Source organism: Xyrauchen texanus, chromosome 16 (genome assembly GCF_025860055.1).
Source record: "Xyrauchen texanus isolate HMW12.3.18 chromosome 16, RBS_HiC_50CHRs, whole genome shotgun sequence".
Classification (NCBI taxonomy): Eukaryota; Metazoa; Chordata; class Actinopteri; order Cypriniformes; family Catostomidae; genus Xyrauchen; species Xyrauchen texanus.
This window is the reverse complement of record NC_068291.1, coordinates 15,515,227-15,540,942: the sequence shown is the minus strand read 5'-3', so window position 1 is coordinate 15,540,942 and position 25,716 is coordinate 15,515,227. Positions and strand designations below refer to the sequence as shown.

The 25,716-nt window shown below is 37.1% G+C and overlaps 1 protein-coding gene across 1 annotated transcript in view; it reads right to left on the bottom strand.

The window, feature by feature from the left end:
• Nucleotides 1-13,235: 13,235 nt before the first annotated feature.
• Nucleotides 13,236-25,716, bottom strand: part of rps6ka5 (ribosomal protein S6 kinase, polypeptide 5) — a 35,853-nt gene continuing 23,372 nt past the window's right edge. Inside the window, exons 11-17 of the mRNA XM_052145992.1 lie at nt 25,524-25,657; nt 24,987-25,080; nt 21,516-21,686; nt 17,466-17,657; nt 16,094-16,253; nt 15,834-15,997; nt 13,236-13,884 (exon numbers count right to left, since the gene is read on the bottom strand). Coding sequence (XP_052001952.1) covers nt 13,597-13,884; nt 15,834-15,997; nt 16,094-16,253; nt 17,466-17,657; nt 21,516-21,686; nt 24,987-25,080; nt 25,524-25,657 — 1,203 coding nt within the window. The 3' untranslated portion in view covers nt 13,236-13,596. The remainder of the gene's footprint in view (nt 13,885-15,833; nt 15,998-16,093; nt 16,254-17,465; nt 17,658-21,515; nt 21,687-24,986; nt 25,081-25,523; nt 25,658-25,716) is intronic.

The window sequence follows — 25,716 nt, the reverse complement described above, 5'->3', positions numbered from 1 at the left end:
TGAAGTATATTTTATGTCATTTTATTCCATTAAAATATACTTAGTAAAAGTGTGCAAAAATTGTGAAATAAAACTTAAATAAAAATGAAAAATAACATGCTTTGAAAAAAATAAACTACACTGAAATAAAATGACTAGTAAGATTTATTACATTTTTATTTTGCACACTTTTTCTTAGTATATTTTAGAGTACATTTGTTCTTTCTAATCATGTTATTTTTCATTTTTATTTAAGTTTTATTTATGTGTTTTAATTGAGTTTTCGTAAACGATAATAACACTAATTAAGACATTTAGTATTTAAGCTGTTTTTCTGCACTGCACTGCGTTACCCCACAATGTAGGGAATGTGGTGGCCATGTCTGGGTCAACTCTATCAATCCCGCTCTCCATCAACTGCATGATGGATCAGCAGGGTGGACAGAGAAGACTGAATGAATCCACCTACCATTTCCATTTATTTAATATAAGCCATTTCCAAACTTCCCCTATAAAACAATACTGTTGCAATACACTGTAAAAATGATGGTCTGGTAACCTATTATGTGCTTCATGTGGTAACATCTAAATTAACTGGTTTATTCAAGTCAATAATGTAATATTATCTGACAAATTATGTTACAACAAAGAAAGTCATTTTTATGGGTTAGATCAAATAGAAATAGATCCTTGAGGTAACAATTGCAGGTTACCAATTGTTCTCTACTGTGGCACTGGCAGTACCATACTATCAGCTAGTGATTAATATATTTAACGTGGTTTTTACATGGCACTCCAAAGGTACTTCGAAGAATACCAACATGCCACAGATAAAGACATGAAACAAATGGCATCACATTATGTTCCATGACTACAAAGTCATACAACTGACTCGTCCCATTACTCTTCAAAGTGGTAACCTGCTATTGTTACCTTAAGGAGCTATTTCTACATTATCTAACCTTTACAACATTGTTGTTTGTAATGTACTCAGGTTGATTTAGTGATGTTAAATAAAGTATTTCAGTTGAATTAATCCAGTTCATTTAGATTTTACCACATGAAGCACATTTTTAAGTAAAGGCAACCGAGTTCCTGTGGTATCTTTCAACTCGCATAATAACATTAATTTCAATGCCCATTTACTCTATATATTTATTTAGCAAGTAGCTATCTTATAATTTACATCTAGAACAGTCAACTAATCATTGACAACATGACCTGGGTGATCAGGACCCCGACTTGCCCCGACTCGCATCAAAGTTTTCATGCATAGAAGTACAAAAATGCTTAACTCAAATTCTTGATACCATTTCACCCCACTCCTCACCCTGCGACCCATAGATGAGCCTTTAGTGTGTGTTTGTATGTGTGGGATTGCCATGGGGACAGCTGGGTGTGGGAAGCTAGAGCAAACATGGCATGGCCTGGATGGTGACTCCGACTGGCTCACATGGAGACAAAAGAGGCTCCCGTCAGAGCTAATGGGGACACATGTAACGGGATTACGGTTCTGGACACTGATGGTGAAGACTGGGGAGGGGGGAGACCACTTTGGTAGCTAGTACAATTCTCCACACCTCCCCCTTGTCTGTCCCTCCTGCCGTACCCTGAGAACATCCCACTCAATCACATCCCACTGACACACTCAGCCACAGCAGGTCCATTCAGAGTCTACAGGAGCACTCCAAACTGAACAGGCCTTTCCCACAGCCAGATCCACAGACACTGTTCAGACCTGAGACATTGCCTATGATTTGAGAGGAGGGAAAAGGGTTGTCTACTGGATAGTACAAATCTATGCATGCATTGTGTTTTGGGTGCTGTTCCCCTAGCATACAATGCTGGTGTGCCCACCAGGCTAACTAGCTTAACCAGCTTCATCAGAAAGACCATGCTGGTCAACCAGCATCACCAGCTAGACCAACACCAAATCCGCCCTTGCCAGCATATACCAGCTTAGACCCTCTTAGGCACGAGAATTGCATATTGGTTAAGTTGGTCTGTTTTTAGCAGTGATAGGCCAACAAATACAATTGTTTGGTTTTGTTGAAGTGTTTTTGCATAGCCGATCTACAGTTACATGACATTTTAAAAAGTCATATAATTCAGTATGTTTACATGTGCAATAATCAAGCTACAGCATCTGTCCAAGTATACAATACATGACACAATGAGTAATGGTCAAATATATATCTACCTTCTTTGTGTTGTGTTCGCCAAACATGTTTTTGCGTGTCATCTTTGTTTTTCTTAGCACGCGCACCACGTTGAGGCCAATTGCGGTCTGATTAAAGTGTACAGTGGCAAGAAAATGTATTTGAACCCTTTGGAATTAACTGGTTTTCAGCATTTATTGGTCATAAAATGTGATCTCATCTTCATTAAAGTCACAAGAATCGACAAACGCAATGTGCTTAAGCTAACAACACACAAACCATTATAATCTTTCACGTCTTTATTAAACACATCCCATGAAACATGCACAGTGTTGTGGAAAATGTAAGTAAATCCTTGGATTAAAAACTGGTCGATCCTCCTTTGTGCAGCAATAACCTAAACCAAGCATTTCCTGTAGCTGTGGATTAGACCATCACAACGTTCAGAAGAAATTTTCGACAATTCTTCCTTACAGAACTGCTTCAGCTCAGCCATATTCTTCTACTGAGCTTCAGCTGGTGCACAGCCATCCTGAAATTATCCTGTAGGATATCTTGATAACTTGGGAATTCCTTTTTCCCTCAATGATGGCAAGTGGTCCAGGTCGCAAAGCAGCCCCAATTCATGATGCTCCCTCACCGTACCTCACCGTTGGGATGATGTTTTCATGTTGGTATACGGTGCCCTTTTTACGCCATAGGTAGTGCTGCGTGTTCTTCCCAAACAATTCAATCTTAGTTTCCTCAGTCCAAAAATATTTTCCCAGTAGTGTTGTGGACTGTCAAGGTGGTCTTTGGCAAACTTCAGACATGCAGCATTGTTTTTGTTGGAAAACAGCTGCTTCCTTCGTGGTGTCCTGCTATGGACACCATGCCTGTTTAATGTTTTCTGCATAGTAGACTCGTGAACAGAGATGGTAACCAGTTCCAATGATTCCTTCAAGTCTTTTCCTGTCACTCAATGGTTCTTTTTGAGTTATCTTGGCTGGAAGGCTGGAATTTTGGGAGAGTATCCACACTAATAAATGGTCTCCATTTATAGACAATTGGTCTGACTGTGGACAGATGAATATCTGAGCTCTTCGAAATAACTTTGTAACCCTTTCAAGCTTTATATCATAGATCTTCTGAGATCTTTAGAATGTTTCAAATGTTGGCATTTGTTGAGGCAGTTTGAATGAGCCTTTAGATTTAGTGTTTTTTCTTTTTCAAAAAAGGAGATGCGTGCAATTACTTTTCTTTGTGATAAAAATGTTCACCTGATTAACGATTAAACCAACACAATTCCTTGAACTTTTGGGATCAGAATATCATATCATAACTTGGGGACAGTAAGCAACCACCTAGCAACCACCAGAACACCCTATCAACCACCTATCAAAGTCTTAGCAACCACATAACAACACACAAAAAACCCTAAAAAAGAAATAACAAAGCAATACCCTGGCAACAACTCACAGCACAAGAATTGTTGCATGGGCAAACACCACTCACATTTTCTTCAATATAAGTAAAAAAATCTAGTTGACAATTATGATTGAGTAGGAGGTACAAGCTAAGCTCAGAGGCAGTCCTTTTTCACCTTTTTCTCTCGCAGCTAAATTCCAACACTCCTTCCAAGACACCCAGTCAATTAATAAGACATTGTCTCCTCCCCTTTGCAGCCCCCTGCACAAGAGGCCACCCAAGAGCTGGCAGCCCCATCTCTAAAGCGGCTTCTCTGGTGGCCCAGTGGAATGCTGGCCGAGACTGGAGGGAAGTATCCCGGGACCAAGGTGGAGACGAAAAGAAAAAGTCTCATCATTGCTCGCCAGAGCAGCCTGGTCAAAATTTGAGGGACACAATAGAAGATGTGGTCCTGGGCAGAATTTCTGTATTTCATGCTATTGGCTCTTAAACATCTCCCACTTGAGGGCCAAACCCCTTTCTGCTTCCAGTTCAGAAATGTACTGTATTTTGGCATCCTGTAAAGCCATGATCACAATAGGCTTTGAAGATACAAAATGACTTCAGACCGTGCAACACTTCAAACTATGATGCTCTGATGTTTGTTTATGTAATCAGCCAAAAGGATAATCTGATGATGTTTAGATCCTCTATTGGTCAAATGTCTTTTGGACAAGGCAAAAGACAGAGTTTCTATGATACAAAGTGGAGTACAAAATTTCTTTGCACAAATTTGTTTCATGTCTCCTGCGTTCACATGCGTATGAATGGAAACATTGACTCAAACAGACATACCCACCTGTGTTCAAATCACCACTTATATGATGAATTTAGATTTTAGTGGTCTGAATCTTGTAAATGTGGTTATATCTACTTTAGTACTTTAGTACAATAATATATTGTTTCCCACTTTTTTTTCCAAGAGTTTCCTGTCAGGGGGAAAAACATTGACAATTAGTATCATCAATCTTGTGTGTGAACACTGCTAAACTCACATACAATTGTACGGTATTATGTATCATCTTATCTTTTAAGACAAGAAGTCTGATAACTTGATACCTCATACTGTTCCTTTATTTAGACAAAAAGGAAAAGTAAATAAAGTGGTGGTTGTGGAGAGTCCCCCGAACTATGTAAAGTCGCTTTGAGTGCCCTGTAAAGCACTATATAAATGTAAGGAATTATTAATGAAAAAAGTAAGAGTAATAGAAAAGTAATTACTATTTTATTATTATATTTGATATGACATAATATTTAACAAAAAAAAAAACAACAAAAAACTGCTTTCAGGGATTTTTTTTGTGAACGAAAAATAAATATGACGTGATATTTATAAAAAATAAAAAAAATTATATTACGCTTCATGACCCGATATTAACCAAAAATAATAAATGAATAAAAATCTGCTTTTATGTGAAAAAAGTGTTATTTTCCAAGAAAAAAACAAATTTCATATTTGTGAATGAAAAAAAGAATTTAATTTAATATTGACCAAAAAAAAATTTTACATGGAAAAAAAAAATATATGAAGTGATAATTATCACAAAAAATAAATAAATCTGCTTTCAGGTCATATTTGTGAATCAAAAATAAATATGATGTGAAATTTACCTTAAATTTATGCTTTCATGTGAATTTTGTTTAAAATATACTTAAAAAAAAAAACTGCTTTAATGTGAATTTTTCTTTAATATACTTACCAAAAAATACATCTGCTTTCAGCTAATATTTGTGAAAAATAAATGTGATATTTACAAATAAATAAATAAATAAATGTTTGCTTTCAGGTCATATTTGTGAATGAAAAGTAAATGATCATTGTCAAAATCTTATTATCAAATCATATTTTTCATTGATTTAATGAAAAATAAATAACGAGATATTTCCAACAACAACAACAAAAAACTGCTTTCTGGCCATATTTGAGAATGAGAAGTAAATAAATAAAATCAAAGATTACAATCTAAAGCTTTATGTATTTACAAGCTTCATTTACCTTTTCTATACGTTTGTCAACAGTCATATATACAGTGAGGAAAATAAGTATTTGAACACCCAGCTATTTTGCAAGTTCTCCCACTTGGAAATCATGGAGTGGTCTGAAATTGTCATCGTAGGTGCATGTCCACTTTGAGAGACATAATCAAAAAAAAAAAATCCAGAAATCACAATGTATGATTTTTTAACTATTTATTTGTATGATACAGCTGCAAATAAGTATTTGAACACCTGTCTATCAGCTAGAATTCTGACCCTCAAAGACCTGTTAGTCTGCCTTTAAAATGTCCACCTCCACTCCATTTATTATCCTAAATTAGATGCACCTGTTTGAGGTCGTTAGCTGCATAAAGACACCTGTCCACCCAATACAATCAGTAAGAATCCAACTACTAACATGGCCAAGACCAAAGAGCTGTCCAAAGACACTAGAGACAAAATTGTACACCTCCACAAGGCTGGAAAGGGCTACGGGGAAATTGCCAAGCAGCTTGGTGAAAAAAGGTCCACTGTTGGAGTAATCATTACAAAATGGAAGAAGCTAAACATGACTGTCAATCTCCCTCGGACTGGGGCTCCATGCAAGATCTCACCTCGTGGGGTCTCAATGATCCTAAGAAAGGTGAGAAATCAGCCCAGAACTACACGGGAGGAGCTGGTCAATGACCTGAAAAGAGCTGGGACCACCGTTTCCAAGGTTACTGTTGGTAATACACTAAGACGTCATGGTTTGAAATCATGCATGGCACGGAAGGTTCCCCTGCTTAAACCAGCACATGTCAAGGCCCGTCTTAAGTTTGCCAATGACCATTTGGATGATCCAGAGGAGCCATGGGAGAAAGTCATGTGGTCAGATGAGACCAAAATAGAACTTTTTGGTCATAATTCCACTAACCGTGTTTGGAGGAAGAAGAATCATGAGTACCATCCCAAGAACACCATCCCTACTGTGAAGCAGGGGGTGGTAGCATCATGCTTTGGGGGTGTTTTTCTGCACATGGGACAGGGCTGACTGCACTGTATTAAGGAGAGGATGACCGGGGCCATGTATTGCGTGATTTTGGGGAACAACCTCCTTCCCTCAGTTAGAGCATTGAAGATGGGTCGAGGCTGGGTCTTCCAACATGACAATGACCCGAAGCACACAGCCAGCATAACCAAGGAGTGGCTCTGTAAGAAGCATATCAAGGTTCTGGCGTGGCCTAGCCAGTCTCCAGACCTAAACCCAATAGAGAATCTTTGGAGTGAGCTCAAACTCCGTGTTTCTCAGCGACAGCCCAGAAACCTGACTGATCTAGAGAAGATCTGTGTGGAGGAGTGGGCCAAAATCCCTCCTGCAGTGTGTGCAAACCTGGTGGAAAACTACAGGAAACGTTTGACCTCTGTAATTGCAAACAAAGGCTACTGTACCAAATATTAACATTGATTTTCTCAGGTGTTCAAATACTTATTTGCAGCTGTATCATACAAATAAATAGTTAAAAAATTATACATTGTGATTTCTGGATTTTTTTTTTAGATTATGTCTCTCACAGTGGACATGCACCTACGATGACAATTTCAGACCCCTCCATGATTTCTAAGTGGGAGAACTTGCAAAATAGCAGGGTGTTCAAATACTTATTTTCCTCACTGTAACTAGGTTCAGGAGCAGAGCTACAGATTACAGGTAACTGTAAAAAAACACATTTTAGTTCAGAATTTATTTAGTTTGGAATTTTTTTAAATCTGTATTGTTACTTAGCCACTGGTTACATTATAAACTTTACAAAAAAGGTTCAACATTACTGTTACAAAATACTGACACAAACATTTTAGGAATTTAGAAGTTTTATTCCATTTATGACAAATTCAATTATATTACTCTTGTTCAATAAGATATGTTTTCAAAACTTTAAAGCCCTTTTTTATAACGACCTCAAACATATTTTTCACAAAACAAATGGGAAAACAGCTGCTAACAAGACTAGTTAATAAAATACTCTCTGACATCACACAGAGTTGATTCAACTCATCTGAGACAACAACACTCATGCAAGACACTCCAATTGGCATCTGTGTCCTAACACAAAAGAATAATATAACAAACAATTCTCAACTTTCAAAATATGAATAAATATTCATGTATAATGTATCCTCTTCTTTCGATAGAATATAATCTTAAAACAAAGCCGCTGAGTACATAAACAGGGATCACTGTCACACAGTGTGGTAGACTAATGGCTTAGCGCTTACAGAATATATACAGCATTAAAACTCACTATACATGAAATGATTTTGGTGCTTTTTAAGCATTATAGTCTAATAATATTTCAATTAAAATAAATTAATGCAAAAATAAATCTAGCCCAGCTAGATAACTAAAAATAAGCATTTATGATAAGCTATTCAGGTTCCATTTCACCTTAAAGTTAAATATCTAATGCACGGTTAAGACAGTAGACTAGTCTACTACCAGTCAAGAAACAAGAAAGCTGTTTTGTACATGTCCTATTCAAGTAGGTCTATATGAAATGACCATCAAAGCAAACAGGCTACCCAAATCTGTGTAAAGAGCGCCCCTTGGTGGCAGCCCTTGATTGCACACTAAGAGGAAAAGAGCCTGTAAAATTTCACAAAAGTCTTTTAAAACCATTTGCTCATATTTTTCTTTGCAATTTAATCCAACTTGTGTTCCAATAGCTGGACATTAACATAAAGCAACAAGACGTGCAAGTGTTTTATATTGTGTTTTTTGTGGCTGTTGACAAAAAAAATTAGATTGCAGAATAAAAATGGTCCTTTTCTATGTTGATTCGCAATCCGAACAGGGGTCACAGTGATAGATATGGAAAGTTCTAGGCAGGAGGACTTGTGCTAGTTTTTAGAATGGGTGATTTTTACAACAACCATTATAACAAATAGAATTACATGAAGAAGTGTAAATACAGAGAGGAAAGTGGGTTTACAGTAGTAAATGTTGGAAGAAGGAAGTGCAATATCATTGACCTTCACTTTTTCACAAGAGCCTAACAGAATCAGAAAGACTTCACTACACGGAAAATTAAAGCCTGGTATAGGTTGTAAGATTTTGCATCAAGTTTCATTGCTACAAATCATGACTTTGGTAAGATGAAAATAAATAAGAGGGGTTTTTAAAGAGAGGAGACTCTAGCTTTCTGTTGGGGCAACAGTGATATCCAAGGCAGCGGACACGAATGCTTTCAAACGGATATAAAAGTGTTGGAGTAAGAGATACTTAAAGTATAGTCTGCATTGATTTCACATAATCCATCCCTAATGTGGAGCTGTTTAAGGATTCGAATTTCAACTGGGTAATTTAATGCCATTTCCATATTTTAGAATAAAAGCTTCATGTCAGTGACAACAAACTATCCAAAATGAGAAGAGAGATAATTTGTTTGAGCACATTATCCAAAAAGAGAATTACTGTAATCATTTTGTACAATTTATTCTATACAATTGTCCTGTAATTATTGTACAGTCAGCCATAATATGGCTGAAGTGCTTATAGTCGAATCTTATGAAACCCAAAATCAAATGAAAAAAAATAAAATGATAATTATTACATTTTGCAAAAAGAAAATGAAAGATTTTCATGACATTTAAGCACATAAAAAATATAAAAAAATAATAAAAAGCACACAAATTGCTGTATCAGCAAAATTACAATATAGTTAGAATGATCAATATAATAAATAATAGAAATAATAACAAAAATAGGAATAAAAAAAATATATAAGATAAATAATACAAACCTCAAGAGTAAATCATCCAAAGTTTTTGGGGAAAATGTGCTTAATTGTCAAGAAAATAATGTCACATCAAATCTTAATGGTCCAAAAATAGCTTTAATTGTATTATATTTAATACAGTATATATTTCATTTTTATATATTTTAGATACATTTATTATAATTATATTAACTTTTTTCTTTAGATTTTTGAAATATGACATTTTATTTTGCTCTGTGACAAAAATGTATTTAATCGGTCTGAAACATTTTAAGTTACACTTATTATACTATATAACTTTCAGACCACAGATTCACTTTCAAATGTTAGTTTTAAAACACCTCTAGAACAAGGCAATTCAACTAAAGCTATCAAGAATTAGATCACACTAGTTTCCATGCAGTAGAAAAAATTACCAAGACCCCAACATAAATTACATCCTGGCATTACTCAATTCACATTTTCAAATCCCCAAACCCCTTCAAAAACAAGGCGGAGCTGAAGAAACTTAAAGTGGCAATAAGCAATTTTAGCCATTCTAGAATTTCCACAAGCTGAGCCGCTGGTTTAGCCACATCCCCTCTATCCAAAAGATACCAAAAGAGCTTTCTTGTGACTAACTTGAGCATAAACAATTCTCAAAAACAACAGCTGCAAAATGGCACCCTCATCTGTTCTGTTATGTTAAACTGTTATGAATAACATGGCATAATAATGGCATTAAGCCTCAATAATTCCCTGCAACTACAATACTATGACAACGTGAAAAATTATTGACATTGACATATTTGTTTGCTTTATATAGAGTCTAGAGCAGTCACAGAGACAGGTGAGATATCTCAGGACACTTATTTCATTAATATCGAACAGGATGTAGAAACATTTTCTGCATACCTTTCCATGAAATAAATAGCTTACAGTACCTTTAATTACTTCCCTTCCACGAGCAGATGAGCTGCCCACACCTACATTTAAAATAGATACAGGCACGCAGGACCCCTCAGTTACTGTTCAAAACCAGACAACACAATGTACAAACCCCACAAGCATTAAAATAGAGCAACAAAAACTGAGTGTGCAGATCAAAGGACTGCGTTCAGTTTAAGGGCCCGGATGCTTACAACATGTTCACTACACGTCTACAAACGGTAAACGGAATTATAAAAAACCCACATGGCCTTTAATCTCATAAAAGCTAAAACAAGAGGACTAATCCTCTAAAATATCTTATCAGACTGTGAAACAAGCGCTGTGTTCCACTCTCTCTTGTTTTAATGGCCAAGCAATTGGACTTGGGAAAACATTAGGACATACAGTACTCCCTCAAGAACAAACAGTACCACAGCAATTCATTTAATGAAGCCTCTCTCCCAAAGGAGAGTTCAATCTAGGACTCTCTGCTTCCCCTTGTTCTTGTTCTATTAATACACCTAAATAAAAGAGGGAGGCAGTAATGAGAACAGGGGAAGAGGCAGAACGCAGCAGCTTTCAGATGCATGAAAGTGAGCCGAGGTCCTGCTGGTCTTATTGCTCTTGTCCTTTGCCCGGGTTCAAGTGGGCAGGAGCACCAGTTTATGTGTGTTTGAGTGCATGTGTACCTGCCTGCTGGGTCCAAATTCAGCCCTCACCATTGAAAAATAGAGCTCGACCGATATGATTCAACTATTTTTGTCTAAGTGCCTGAAAAACAGAAACTATTTTACTGTTTTATTTCTGCTTGATCCAATAATTATTAGACTACAACAATAAAACATTATTAATATTTTTTTTTCTCTCCCCTTTTCTCCCAAATTTGGAATGCCCAATTCTCAATGTGCTCTAAGTCCTCATGGTGGCATAGTGACTCGCCTCAATCTGGGTGATGGAGGATGAATCTCAGTTGCCTCCACGTCTGAAACCATCAATCCGCGCATCTTATCACGTGGCTTGTTGAGCATGTTACCGCGGAGACATAGCGCATGTGGAGGCTTCACACTATTCTCTGTGGCATCCATGCACAACTCACCACGTGAGAGCGAGAACCACATTATAGGGACCATGAGGAGGTCACCCCATGTGACTCTACCCTCCCTAGCAACCGGGCCAATTTGGTTGCTTAGGAGACCTGGCTGGGGTCACTCAGCACGCCCTGGATTCGAACACGCGACTCCAGGTGTGGTAGTCAGCATCTTTACTCGCTGAACTACCCAGGCCCCCATGAATATTTATTAACAATAATAATAATTTAAGACAAGCATTTCTGTAGTGTATTCCTTAAGCATAAAAGGCAGATAGTTTTTAAAAGTAAAATCATTAAAACACATTAAAATATTAAAGGGATAGTTTACCTAAAAACTACTGTGATCATTTATTCACCCTCAGTTTTTCCCAAATGCTTATAACACAAAAGGAGATTTTTGCCTCAGTCATTATTAACTTTCAATGCCTCTTTTTTTCATACAATGAAAGTAAATGGTAACTTAGGCGGACATTCCTACCATCTTCTTTTATGTTCCTTGCAAGAAAGAAAGAAAATAAACCCAAAAGTAAGGAACTGCTACCGATAGTATTGATAAAGAACAAAATTGCATATTAGCAAAAATATTGGTTAAACAGATAATCGGTCTATCTCTATTTAAAAGCTCACGGATGTGATATGTGATGTGATGTGATATCTTAGTAAGTGCACAGGAAGTGGAATGCATGAATATTTAGAGTGTAGTCTTCGACTGCCCCTAAAATTGGCAGTTATGTTTGCCCTCGTCAGGCACTTTTTTAAAAATATTTTTTGAACATTTACCTATATCCATTTAGCTTTTATTCAAAGTGACTTACAATGGATCCCTGGGAATCAAACCCATGATCTTGGTGTTGCTAGCACCATCCTCTACCAGTTGAGCTACAGGAACCAAGCAATGTAATGCTTCTAATGTATAAAAGTCTTAGGATACGAAAAGAACTGGACTAATTATACTAAAAGAAAGAAGTAACATTTGCATAGCAATGTAGAGTTCAAGTGTTTTCAATTACAAATTTGTAGTGCTTGAAAAGTACGAATGCTGTCATGTCACAAATAATATAGACGGTCCTTTAGGCATAAGATAAAACTATTCCCTTTTCAACTGTGAAATGCCACCAAAATTACAAACTAAAGCACAAACACTGAGATCCACATAATCAGCTCAAGTGCTTGTGAAACAGAGGACGCAAAGATGAAATACATGCAAGCGCATAATTTTAGACACCACAGTCTCTACCACAGCCTGTCTCAAAGCATCAAACATCTACACAGGACCAAAACAACACAACATGCTATATCAGACAGGAAGCCACAGACATCTTCGAGCAGGCATATCACTTGAATTGGGGCTAAAACTTGGCCTGTAGTCATTTAAAAATCTGGTTATCTTACATAAGGTAAGTGTGTCATTAGGCTTTGTGAACACTGAGTTCAAGATTCCAGAAGAGTTCAAGTTCTAGATTCAAGCTGAGCATGACATTTGACTCAGACATTAAACCAAGAGTGATAAAATTTTAGGCAACATGTTTAGCTAGAAGCAAACTAGACTAATAGTGGAATGAACAACTTTTGCAAACCTTCTGTGGATAGACATTCCCTCATTTAGCCATTGGCTTTGTCTTCAAATTTTTCAAAAAGTGTCCAAGGGAAAATAAACAAATAAATAAACCTAAAGAAAGGATCTCAACAGAAATTCAAATGACATGTAAATAAGAAACAAACTATAGTATTTTCCACCTTGCCAAGGGTGCTACCTAACCTTTGCTACTACTTCAGTAAAATCTTTTGGAAGAAGTCAAGGACTGAAGTTAAATATGTGCCTCGAATGCAACTACACAAAGCTCCCAGCACAAGTGGAGTTGTTGCATCTGATAAACTGGTATGGTCTAATATACCATATGAGAAAAGTCTGTATAAACATTAAATCTCCACTTATAAATACTCTTTTAGAATACATATTCCTTTCTTTGATATTGTTTGCATGGAGCAAAGTGCCTGGTTTGACAGGACATTGCAGAAGCTGACTTTTCTCCTAGTCAGTGGAAGGTTTTGATGCCCCACAAAGGTCTTTCTCCTGTTTGAGACACAGGACTTGAGCCTGTTGAAAAAGCTCACTAGCCTGGTCTTCAGCACTCACCATGTGTATCTATTGCTAGCAATGAATTTGGGTTGGCGCAACTTTCCCCACAAGCAAACTATACTCCATGTGTGAGCATGAAGGAGAAAGAAAGGTACGATGGGAGAGGTTTGTCCCACCCTGCTGTCTGTTTCTCAAAAAGGTTCACTCTGTGAAAGTGAAGGCAGGTTGTGGTTGGCTCTGACAAGGCTTATCGTCTGGGCCCACAGTGAAAGGTGTGCTCACAGAGACCTGGGGTATGATAGCCGTCTCTCCGCTTGGTGGAGTCTTATCCTGAGACTGTGAGGAAGAGGAGGAGGAGTGTGTGCTCTCGCTGGAGCTGCTGCGGGTCTCTGTGCTGGTGCTGGTCTTCTTCATCTTCCTGCGTTTGGCCAGAGGTGCCTTGTCCACTGTCTGGAGTCGGAAGCCCTCCCGCTTACACTTATTAAAAGCCTGGGGAAGACATCACACAGTATTACACAACTTTTATTTGATTAAATCAAATTAAAAAAACTAGGGTTGGGAAATGTTGTGTTTTTCTCCCCAATTTGGAATGCCCAATTCCAATGTGCTCTAAGTCCTTGTGGTGGGGTAGTGACTCCCCTCAATCCGTGTGGCGAACGACGAATCTCAGTTGCCTCCACATCTGAGACCGTCAATCCACGCATCTCATCACGTGGCTTGTTGAGCGCGTTACCGTGGAGACATGGCGCATGTGGAGGCCCACACAACTCTCTGCGGCATCCACACACAACTCACCACGCACCCTTACAGAGAACGAACCACATTATAGCAACCACAAGGAGGTTACCCCATATAGCAACCGGGCCAATTTGCTTCCTTAGGAGACCTGGCTGGAGTCACTCAGCACACCCAGGATTCGAACTCGCGCCTCCAGGGGTGGTAGTCAGTGTCTTTATTCACTGAGCTACCCAGGCCCCTGGGAAATGTAATGTGTTATATTTATAGTAGACCGTTTACTGCAGTATCCATTTTTTGTTTTTCCACTTCCTAAAACGTTTTCCCCAATTCCTGTGGCAAAAATTGGCATATACACATTTCCAGGAGGTACACCCTCGACTTGACTGCACATACTAGCACAGAAACTATGCATGACGCATGTCCCAAGCATAATAAGCAAGGGAGCGGATTTACTGAATGGAGAATTCACACACTAGTGGTGAGCCAGGGGTGGGAGAGATACAGGCAAACTCCTGTATCTCTTTGCATCCCCCAAAAATGCTCAATTGCTGTCATCTCATTCCGAACCAATGATAAAAACAAAACCATGTGAGACAGGCCCAACATGTGCACGATAGATAGAGACTGAACAGCAGCCAGAGAAAATAATAGTTTTGAGATTTTAACTACAGCAAATTTAACTTCAGCATTTAGTTTGTTTTGTATCTGTATGTATAGTGTCTAATAATGCACTGGAAAAGTACACTTTAAAGTACACTCATTTTCACTTGCTAGCGGTTTAGACATTAATGTCTGTGTGTTGAGTTATTTTGAGGGAACAGCAAATTTACACTGTTATACAAGCTGTACACTCACTACTTTACATTGCAGCAAAGTGTCATTTCTTCAGTGTTGTCACATGAAAAGATATAATCAAATATTTACAAAAATGTGAGGGGTGTACTCACTTTTGTGAGATACTGTATATATATATATATGACTTTTTTTTTCTCTCATATAACAGTAATGAGAGAAAGGAAATGTTTTTAAAATTGTCAATGAAAAAATTCATTATGGTCCTAAAATAGACTTTTATTCATTTTTTGTTATTTAAAAAATACATTTTATTTAAGCAAAAATTCTTATTTATTTATTTTTTCTTTATTTTTTGAAGTGAAAAATTACCCGAATAGGCTCTTGACAGGTTTTAACAGCAGTTAAACAAATACTACCAAAGCATATACTGTAAAGTGTTTATCATTTAATAAATGTTTTTAATGTACTTTTTTATATTCCAGTAATGAGAAAAAAAAATTTGCATTACGAAAATAAGAATCCGGGGGAAAATGTGCTTTAAAAATGCCACAGTGCAAAACATCATAATGGTCCTAAAATAGACCTTTATTCCTTTTTTATTATTATTTAAAAAAGACATTTCATCTAAGCAAAAAATAATAATTTTTTTGGAAGTGAAAAATTACCCAGATATGCTTTTGAAAGGTTTTAACAGAAATTCAACAAATAGTATCATAACATTTCAATTGTTTACAATTTAATAAAAAATAACATTTTATCTCTATTTACATTTTTTTTAATAAAAAAAACATACAATTATTTTAGCAAAATTTCTTAATTCTATATTTTTGGAGTTGAAATATGACCTGGATATGCTCTTGAAAAGTTTTGTTCACCTAGTCTCTTGCCAGATATCCCTCACTTACATTGAAGGTGGCTTTGACACAGGTGTGCACTGAGGCCGTGGAAGAGCCCAAGATGTCAGGGGTCATAAGAGGGTTGGAGGAAAGCTGACTGTCATCCTGCAGCCAGGCATTATAACGCAGACCACACATCTTTATCCGCTTGACAGGGTCCACCGTCAACAGCTCTGTAAATGAGTATGCCACATACAAACACACATATTAGTTCTAACAAATGTATTCCACCTCAAAATGCCCTCCAAAAATCTCCAGCTGTGTCCCACCTTGTATCAGATCCTTGGCCTGACTAGATACATTCTTCCAAGCTTCACCTTCGAAAGAAAAGTCCCCCTTTTTGATCTTCCTCATGATCTCCTCTGCACTGGTGTGTGTTAGACTCTTCTCCTGACATTGAAATGGGACCTGGCCAGACAGCATGGTGTACTGCGACACAACAACACACAACAGCAACTAAAACCAGCAATGTGGATAATATCTGTATGTCAAATATGATGTGCCTCAAGGTTATGTCTTAGGACCATTTTTATTTTATATACACAGGATATGCTTGAACAAACTCATCTTAAAACATAGCATTTCTTATCACTGATACAAACTAATAATGATTTTACAATACCTTATTGTATAACAAATTCTGTTTGACTTGTTTTCTAATTTTTTTTTATTAAAACAAATTTGCTCTAAAGTAAAAGAAAAGGATGCGAAAAAAGCTAAACAGAGTAAAAGTGTACAGCTAAAAAAACCTACACAGCACTTCTCTCTCTCGGTACTGTGACCTCGCTCCTTGCTGTGTGGAGCTTCAGGGCATCTCAGCTTGCAGCCAGTCACAGATAATCACATCAAACCCTATCTCTTGCACTATTCTACTCTTCCCCCAGGGGGCCACAGCGAGGTCCTTCTCCCATTACAGAGCGAGGCAGAAACAGACCCACAAAAATAACTCTGCAAATAGACAACCCCTTCAGGTGTCCTCTCTCTATGTCCTCTCATCTTTTTCTCAATGAAGTTCTGTTGAACTGGCCAAACATTTTAGCTTAAGGGTAGCCGAGATTACTCCAATCTGCAGTGCTAAGCTTTTTGGAAATGGGGGCAGTTCTGTTTGTTTATTTTGGTTGGTGTACAACTGAATAAGTTTCAGAGATAGCAGTACATTAGACTCCTATCCAGAAGTAGTGAGTAAGCTACATGAAATAAAAGGTATAAAAGCTCCTGTGAGGATACAAACAGATTCATTTAAGCAGAAATGGCACAAAGCATCCAAATATTCATACAAATTACACCATTCAATGCATTATTTGCATAAAAAGCCTAACAAAAGATTCTTCAATGTGAATCATAGCACTGAGCGGTGTGGCTCACATTTAGTTACTGTTTTGCCCCATTCCCTCTTCCATAAAAGCAGTATGAGTGAACACAAGAGCTCTTTACCAAACTCATGTGGCCCTAATGTCTTATATAGGCAGATACCTTCTGGGGCAGCATCCTAAATTAAATGGAATCTCAAAAGTAATGCTCTACATAGGCAGCAACTTCATTAAAAATCATTCACATGAACCCCATCAATACTTTCCAGCACTGAACTGTAAATAAGTTTCTGCCCTTCCTAGTTCCTACACCTTACACATTGGCCCTTACCAATATGACCCCTAAACTCCAAAGGTCACAGGACTCATCATAACCATCGTACTTGAGGATCTCAGGGGCGGCGTACTGAAGAGTGAAGCAGGGGGTCTTTAGGAGTTGATTGTCGGGAGGTTTGAGCCTTGCAAAGCCAAAATCAATGACTTTTATCTCTGAATTCTCAGTGTCATCAGTGAAGAGCAAATTCTAAGAGGAGAAAAGAGAGGTTGAAGAAGATCAGTACATAGTCAGAAAACTAAAGTCACACAGTAGCAAAAAGGTCCATTTGTAACCAAAAATATTTGTTTAAAAATATGAACTATGATTTGCTAATTAACCATTAACCAAACTGAAAGTAATGATGGGGGGCATAAACTGTGTGTAGATGAAGAGTGTAATTCTTTCTATGTTTAAATACTTGTTCTTTTCCTAGTTTAATGTTCAGAGACAACTACTGTATAAGTAACCTATTCATAAGTTGATTTCCCTGAAAAGTGTAAACCCTGTGGCACTATCAAACATTACTCGGTTTGTTTGAGAATCCCGACTAGGGGTCCTTTTCCCGTACAATGATTTGACTCACTGCTTAACCTCCAGTACGATGCATCGTTGGAGAAATTAACCATCTAGTGACAACTGGTTCCCAAAACCATAGTAACTATGTCACACATCGATGTTGGTAACGGTGTTACCACCTTTGCTTTTAAAACAACACCAATTCTACTAGATACACCTGGACACAATTTTTTGGCAGATATGTTGTTCCAAGCTTCTTGGAGAATTCACCACAGTTCTTCTATCTATTTAGGCTGTCTCAATTGCTTCTGTCTCTTTATGTATTCTCAGACTGACACAATGTTCAGTGGGGGGCTCTGTGGGCGACATGACATCTGTTGCAGGGCTCCCTGTTCTTCTATTCTAATCTTTTCTATTTTCAAAAATAATGTTTGGGAGTCTAACATTTATTTTTCCTATTGACACACTATAAGAGATATAAATAACCATCTTAAGATGAACGATTTGGTGAAACATCTTATGTGTTATAAGTAGGGCTGTCAATTGATTACATTTTTTAATCGAATTAATGACATGGTGTCCCGATTAATTAATCACGATTAATTGCATATACAAATATTTGCTGAGAAAGCCCCTTATATAACAATAATTCAATATATAAAGATTATACATATTTATATTAGGGTTGTGCCGATGGACGATATCATCGTCCATCGTGATGGCTGACCAACATCACGATGTAGAGCCACCATCGTGATGCCACGCCCCCTTTTGCGAGTCTTGCTAGTGTGACTCACTAATCCTAGTCTCTTCTATAGTTAACCTAAAAACTTTGCAGGGATTGCTCTGTAAATTAAATTGAGAATATAACTAATGCATATATGCTATTTTAAATACTGTAGTATATGCCAGAGACGTGACGTGTTAGTCTGTGAAAATACCGTGTCAGGCAGGCTGCACAAATATTGATTGTTAGCTTCGTCTTTTCTTTACATGTCTTACACTGTACATTTAGATTAAAATATTTTATGTTGTAGGCTACAAGAAAATAGCCTTTATTAATTAATTATTAGTAGTTGTAGTGTCTCAGGAAATCTTGCTCATTGTCACATAGCTCTTGTATACACTGAAGCGGCAGTTTAAGATAAACCCAGACCAGCGAACGTCAAATAACTTTTGTCTGGTTAATACTTTTAAAGAAAAATTTCCTTGGCCATAAATCCATAATGTCAAATCAAATGAAAGAAACAAGTTGAATATGAATAACACACATTTATTAAAACATAGAAGAACAACAAATAAAACAAGAAAACGGAACAACACTCAGACCGAAACTCGGCATTAACATTTCACTTATAATTAGCAGCACAATTAACTTCAGCACAGGCTACAAAATAAATTATGTTATTGAAATATTGTAAAGTGGTCATATGAACTACACAAATGAACGTTTAAAAAATAATATGCAAAATCGAATAGCTCCAGAACGGATGGCTGAAAAATGCGTAAAGAAGTCTAATATCTTTCACCATAGACCATGTTTAAATTTCGATGTTTCTGGACAGAAATACCAACATATTCACTTTATCTGGTTTTAATAAGCTGCGGATTGGAGTAACTACACTACCCGCTGTGCTGAAGTCCCGATCTGATGGAGTACTGGTAGCACATATGCACATATATTTCCGTGCTAATCTTGCCATGAACGGAAACCTTTTGTCGTTCGTTTTCCACCAAGTCAGCGGGTCCTCTTCCCCATCAATGGCCATTTCCTGCAGGTACATGGTCATTTCTGCCTCGACCTTTTGCTAATCAGTGAGCGTGGCTGTGGCTGCTCTCTTCGCAAGAATGCTGCCCAAAGATGACTTTTTTTTCTTAGGCACAATATATTAAAAAGCCCGGATGAGTACTAATTAGTTGAGCTAGTAAAATAACGAAATTATAGTTTTTCAGTAGAAAAAAAATATCTATGTAAAGAGATTAAAATAAAAAGTGCTTAAAAGTGCACAACTCTTCTTAAGTGGAAGAAATATTTTTCCCCCTTACGTGCAACCTATTGGAAAGAGCGGATGAGTCAGTTGGGATAGTAAAATAATGACATTATAGTTTTTAAGTGGAAAATAGTATTTATGTAAAGAGATATATTAAAATAAAAAGTGCACAACTCTTCTTAGGTGAAAGCTAAAAAAAAACGCTTCACGTGTCGTGCAACCTACTGATAAAGCGCCGACGAGTCATTAGTTGGGTTAGTAAAATAACGAAATTATAATTTGTCATATAATTTTTGAAAATTATATGAAATTATATAACCCCGCCCCGCCCCACCGACGATATCATCGTCCATCGCGATGTTTTACTGTCAACATCGTCAACTGCCAATTTAGGGGACATCGCCCAACCCTAATTTATATCAATATATAATTATACATAGTTATCTTTAAATATTTAAAAATTATATATATTTAATATATATATATATATATATATATATATATATATATATATATATATATATATATAAAATAAAAAATATTCAGATAATTAAAATGCATTACATTCTTGTGGCAGAAAAGTTAATCACTGATAAGACAATACAAAAAGTGGCTTTCGAATACAATGTATTGTTTACTACCATATTATTGATCATAAGTCAATCATTGGCATACAGTTCACAGCAATCCATTTCACAAGAGAATTTGTCAATCGGTTGGATATTTATTTTGAGGACTTGTTTAAGAGCCCGTCAATTTACACCTGCATCAGACATGCTTGTGTAGCGTCTCGGGGTGCGTTGTGTCATAAACATAAAATTTTTAAGTAACTGTGTCAAGTTAAATATAGTTTAATACTCAATCTTTAAACACATCTTGAGATCCCTTAGTTCGCATTTGCGCTCCTTCAAGTGTTTTGAACGCAAGAACGTAACGTTTGTTTTATGTGTCCGCTGAATGTTTTCTACACTGTATAAACTGTGCATTGCTCATACAGCTGAAATTTCACTTACTGCCCTCTGGAGTAAACAGGTGGTACAACAAGCTTGCATCTCTCGGGAATCTTCCCTATTATGGTCCGGGGGCATTGTGATTAATTGCGTTAATTATTTTAATGCATTATTTCTTGTCAAATTAATTGCACTGAATTAACACGTTAAATCGACAGCCCTAATATATATAAATATATATATATATTAGGGCTGTCAATCGATTAAAATGTTTAATCGAATTAATTATATGGTGTCCTGATTAATTAATCGTGATTAATTGCATATACAAATATTTGCTAAGAAAGCCCCTCATATAACAATAATTCAATATATAATAATTCTACACTTCACCTTTAACAAGACTAAAGCTTCTTGCAAAGGTTTTCTTTAAATTAAGCAAGACCTTCAGCAAGCAATGTTCCATCATATGGCCTAAATACTACGTAAAGTTTTGCCCAGTACTTTGGGGCCCCTCGGTCTAGAAGCACATGTAATTCCAGAGTAATGGGACATGCGGGTTGAGTCGTCTGTATTAATAACAGTGATTGTGGCAGAGAGTGCTGTACCTCTGGTTTGAGGTCCCTGTGCACCACACCCACATCATGCATGTGGCTGACTGCGGACACCAGTCTGCGCATGATGCGGCTGGCCTCTGTCTCACTGAAGTGCTGCTTCCTCCTGATCCTCTCCAGCAGCTCTCCACCTCGCAGGAGTTCCAGAACTAGATATGTGTGCAGCTACACAAACACAAATAAAGCAATTAAAAAAAACGTTTAAAAAAATGGGCTTTCAAAACTGGTGTCATTACAGAAACAGTAAATCAGATTGATGGCAAGTAGAAAACACTATTTTTCATAAAAGACACTAGCAAACTGGTTTCTAAAGCAGGAGGATCCACAAAAGAACTATTCCCTTCTAGGCATGTATAACTTTATGTAGGCATCACGAGGGGCATCCGGGTTCAATACAAATTAATCAAATCAACAACATGTACACTTTTTATGTTAAGTAATTGGTAACCTTACGTGGGCAACTAAAATTTTAAATGGGCCAGACCAAACAGGTCTGGGTTAGTGTATATTATTAAGAAACTTTGAGCAGGTTAAGCAGGTTTGAGTTCAGCCTGTGAAGTGTCTCTCTCCCTATTTCTTGCCACTTTCCACAACCTATCTGTCTAATAAAAGAGCATAAAAATATCAAATTAGTTGCTTAAGCCAACCACATAGAACAGCATATAATCAAAATTACACAAAGCTAAATAATAAATTTTCCATTATACACCGCAAAGCCTTCTCCCCTGGGATGGATACAAATGTAATGACAGACAGTCGGGGGAATTTTGCCTTTGAGCTCAGGAAGGGCTGGAAAAATCCTTTGGCAAATGCTTGGATTTAAGATGATGGGCTTCCATCTCATTATGCACTAAATATGCGTGAATAAGTGAATGGCAGAATAAGTGTTTCCATGGCTTATATGGGCGGAATGAGACAGAGAAGTGTGTAAGTGTGTGTGTGTGCACATGAGAGAAAAAAGAGAGGCAAATGAAAAAGAACAAGCTAATATCTCTCATCATCTCTGGTATGGAGATGAACAAAGACCCTGACCGGGCAGGGCGGCTCTGCTTTTCATCTGGGGCACGGCACTGGGTACGGAGGGTGGGGGTTGATAACATCCAATTGGCAAGTGTGCACGGCATACACACACTTTTTCAGATCTAAAGAGCAGTCCAACTGACTCCAGCTTATCACAGTAATGAATAGGATGGTGGACCAAGCTGTCTGACACACACTCAGAAACACACACACACACACACACACGTTACATATTTTATGGCTTAATTAACCCCCAGCAACATAATAATGCAACTATCTGAATGAAACTGGATATTTAGTAGGGAAATAATGTAGAATGGCGTGTTTTGTCCATTAAGTTCCGGCTGAATGAAGACATGTTAAGCTATGATTAATTATTGATTCATTGATTTGGTTTCAACAGCAGAAATGTTGTTTCAGAGCTGGAGAAAGTTATTCCATTTTGATGAAAGATTATGAAACAAACTTCTTTCTTTAGAATAAAAAACAATAAGGAAAGTGACATTTATTCAGAAGGTAAATGAGGCCATTCTTAATGTTGTCTTTAGTGATAACCAATCAGAATGCTGTTTTTGCAGTTAGTTTAAACCCTCTTTGACGCTGCATCTGATGGTAATTGAGACAAATTACAATGAAAAGGAAGAGCAGTTTATTAATTGGAGGGAATGTAATCTGGGGCAGGTGCGAGGACAAAGAGGGCTCAACCTTATTCAGGGTAGCCCAGTTCCCCTTCTGTCACTCACTCGATGTTGTGTCGATTGTAAATATAAAGGGAACAAAAAAGGGAACGGGGTTACACTAGGCACCCAGACGTTCTGTGACTAAATGAAGCTTGGATATGCACAGAGCAGCTATTGGTTTCATAGACTATTAATCAGAAATATGCACTAGGGTATCAACTAGACTGAGAAACTAAATTCTAATTTTTACCTTAAATATTAACAAAACTCGAATTAAATTAAAATGTTAAAATGTTTTTAAACTGACGTTGTATCCGTAGTCCGCAAGAGGGTGCAACGAATACATATCAGCCAAACAGCACTATGTTATATTATTGCAAAGATCATTCCTGGCTTTTTAAAAATAAAAACTAATTTCATTTTAAACTAAGTGCATACAAATTTTAAATGAAAAAAGATTTAGTCAGTTAATATTCTCAAATGTGAAGAAAAAATGAAGCTTCAATAGACAGATCTATGCATGTTAACATGGTGTTGCACTTGTGCCACAATATTACCCCAGCAAGCTTCATAATAATGCTCATACCACAGTGTTTTTCATTTCTTACTAACCTAAGCTAACCTAAATCTAACCTAACCTAACCCTAATGATTGCAATATTCCCAGATAGTAGTGGTGGTGAAACGGCTTAGACTGTGAGACCAGGGGCTGGTTGCATAAAACTGTTTTAGACTAGTCTTACTAGTTAGTGGTCTTCATTTTTTCAGTCAGTTGCATTCAAACTTAGACCAGTCTAATTTAAGACCAAATTATAAGACAGCAAACTCCCAGGCTAACTTTTGTTTCCATTCTATGTTGCCATTGAAAATACCTGTCAGCAGAGCCAGTGGGGGCTTCAGTTGAGGGCTGAAAGGGGCTTGAGTTGAGACTTTATAGAAGACCTTGATTTCAACGATGGTAACAAAATGTCATGTGGTTTATTATTTGGATTAACATCACTAAATTTGTTAATTAGAATACATTTTGAAGCATTGTATTCCTCTAATAAGCTGTACTGTATAAGTACTGTATTGAGCGGACATTTTTTGAAAAGCAGTTCCCACAATGTAATGCAAATTAGACTGTCTTACTAAAGACAAGTTTGAGCTTGTTTTATGTAACAGGTTTTCTATGGCGTCTTTAGCTAGTCAAACTAATTGTTAGATGCAGTCTTAAGTTAATGGCTATGTTTATGCAACCAGCCCCAAGGGCTGTTGAAACAGACTGAGAACAATAGAATGGCACAGAACCCAAGGATCTCGAAATGCACATTTCCAAATTGAATTCCTTTCCTGCAAAGTGTTTAAAACCCATTGCTTAATCTGAGAAACACTGATAGATATATGCAAAGACCAAAGACCACCACCTAAGGGTTTGTTCACATCAAATGCTTTTGCGTCCATTTACACAGTTTTCCAATTGTTTTACTATGCAAACATGCTAACTATCATATGGCAATAGCCTCCGCCCCTACCCAGCGCAGTTTACATTTCTGTCCCGGAGAATCGAGTTGATTGCAGAGCTGTAATATTAGCAGGGCCGTTTCTAAGCATAAAACTACAAAACTAACCAAAATTACAAAAAAAAAAAAATTCAAAATTCAAAACTATTATAACCTCGCTTGGCACACATCCAAAATGTTATCTTAAATTCAACGAATATTTGAATTTTAATATGACAGCCTTAATAGGCACACAGTCTCAAACAGCCACCAATGCAGACATACCTGGTCATGGTAGAGCTCATGTAGCTTGACTATGTTGGGGTGTCCATCACACAGTTTGAGAGCAGCAATCTCTTTCTGGGTTTGTGCCTCCATTCTGCATGATTAAAATTATAAGAACTACAAATCACATGGATAAGCATTATGTAATACAAATTATCCTGAGTACATCAAACATTACATACATTCTTATGGACAGTTAATGCTATTTTGCATCATTCTGGCACATTCAATGTGCCTTTGGTCAATCACAGACTACTTGCGCACATGCACTTGCTCTATTTATATGCAGTTCATATAAACTGGACATTAATATGTAACTATTAATATGTAAAAAAAAATTATAATGTGCATTTAATAACTTCTGCACATAGAAAACAACATATGTTTATATATAACAAAATAACATTCACTAGCTTTGTACCAATTCTCTTCTTTTTTACTACCTTTGTACCAATGTGTACCATTATGTATGTAAACCATTGCCTTAGACTTTAGAAATGACTCTGTTGGCAGGTTGCATTACTGATTAGCAGATACCTTTTACTGACGATCTTCACAGCGTATTTCTGTCCGCTCTTCTTGTGAGTACACTGTCTGCAGATTGAGAAGCTTCCCTCACCCAGAGCGCTCTCCTTCAGATCCATTTCATAGTTCATGTAGAATGGAGAGTCCTGCAGTCAGATTGTCAGAAGATTAGAGGTTAAGGGAAAACTGGATGACATCTACTGAC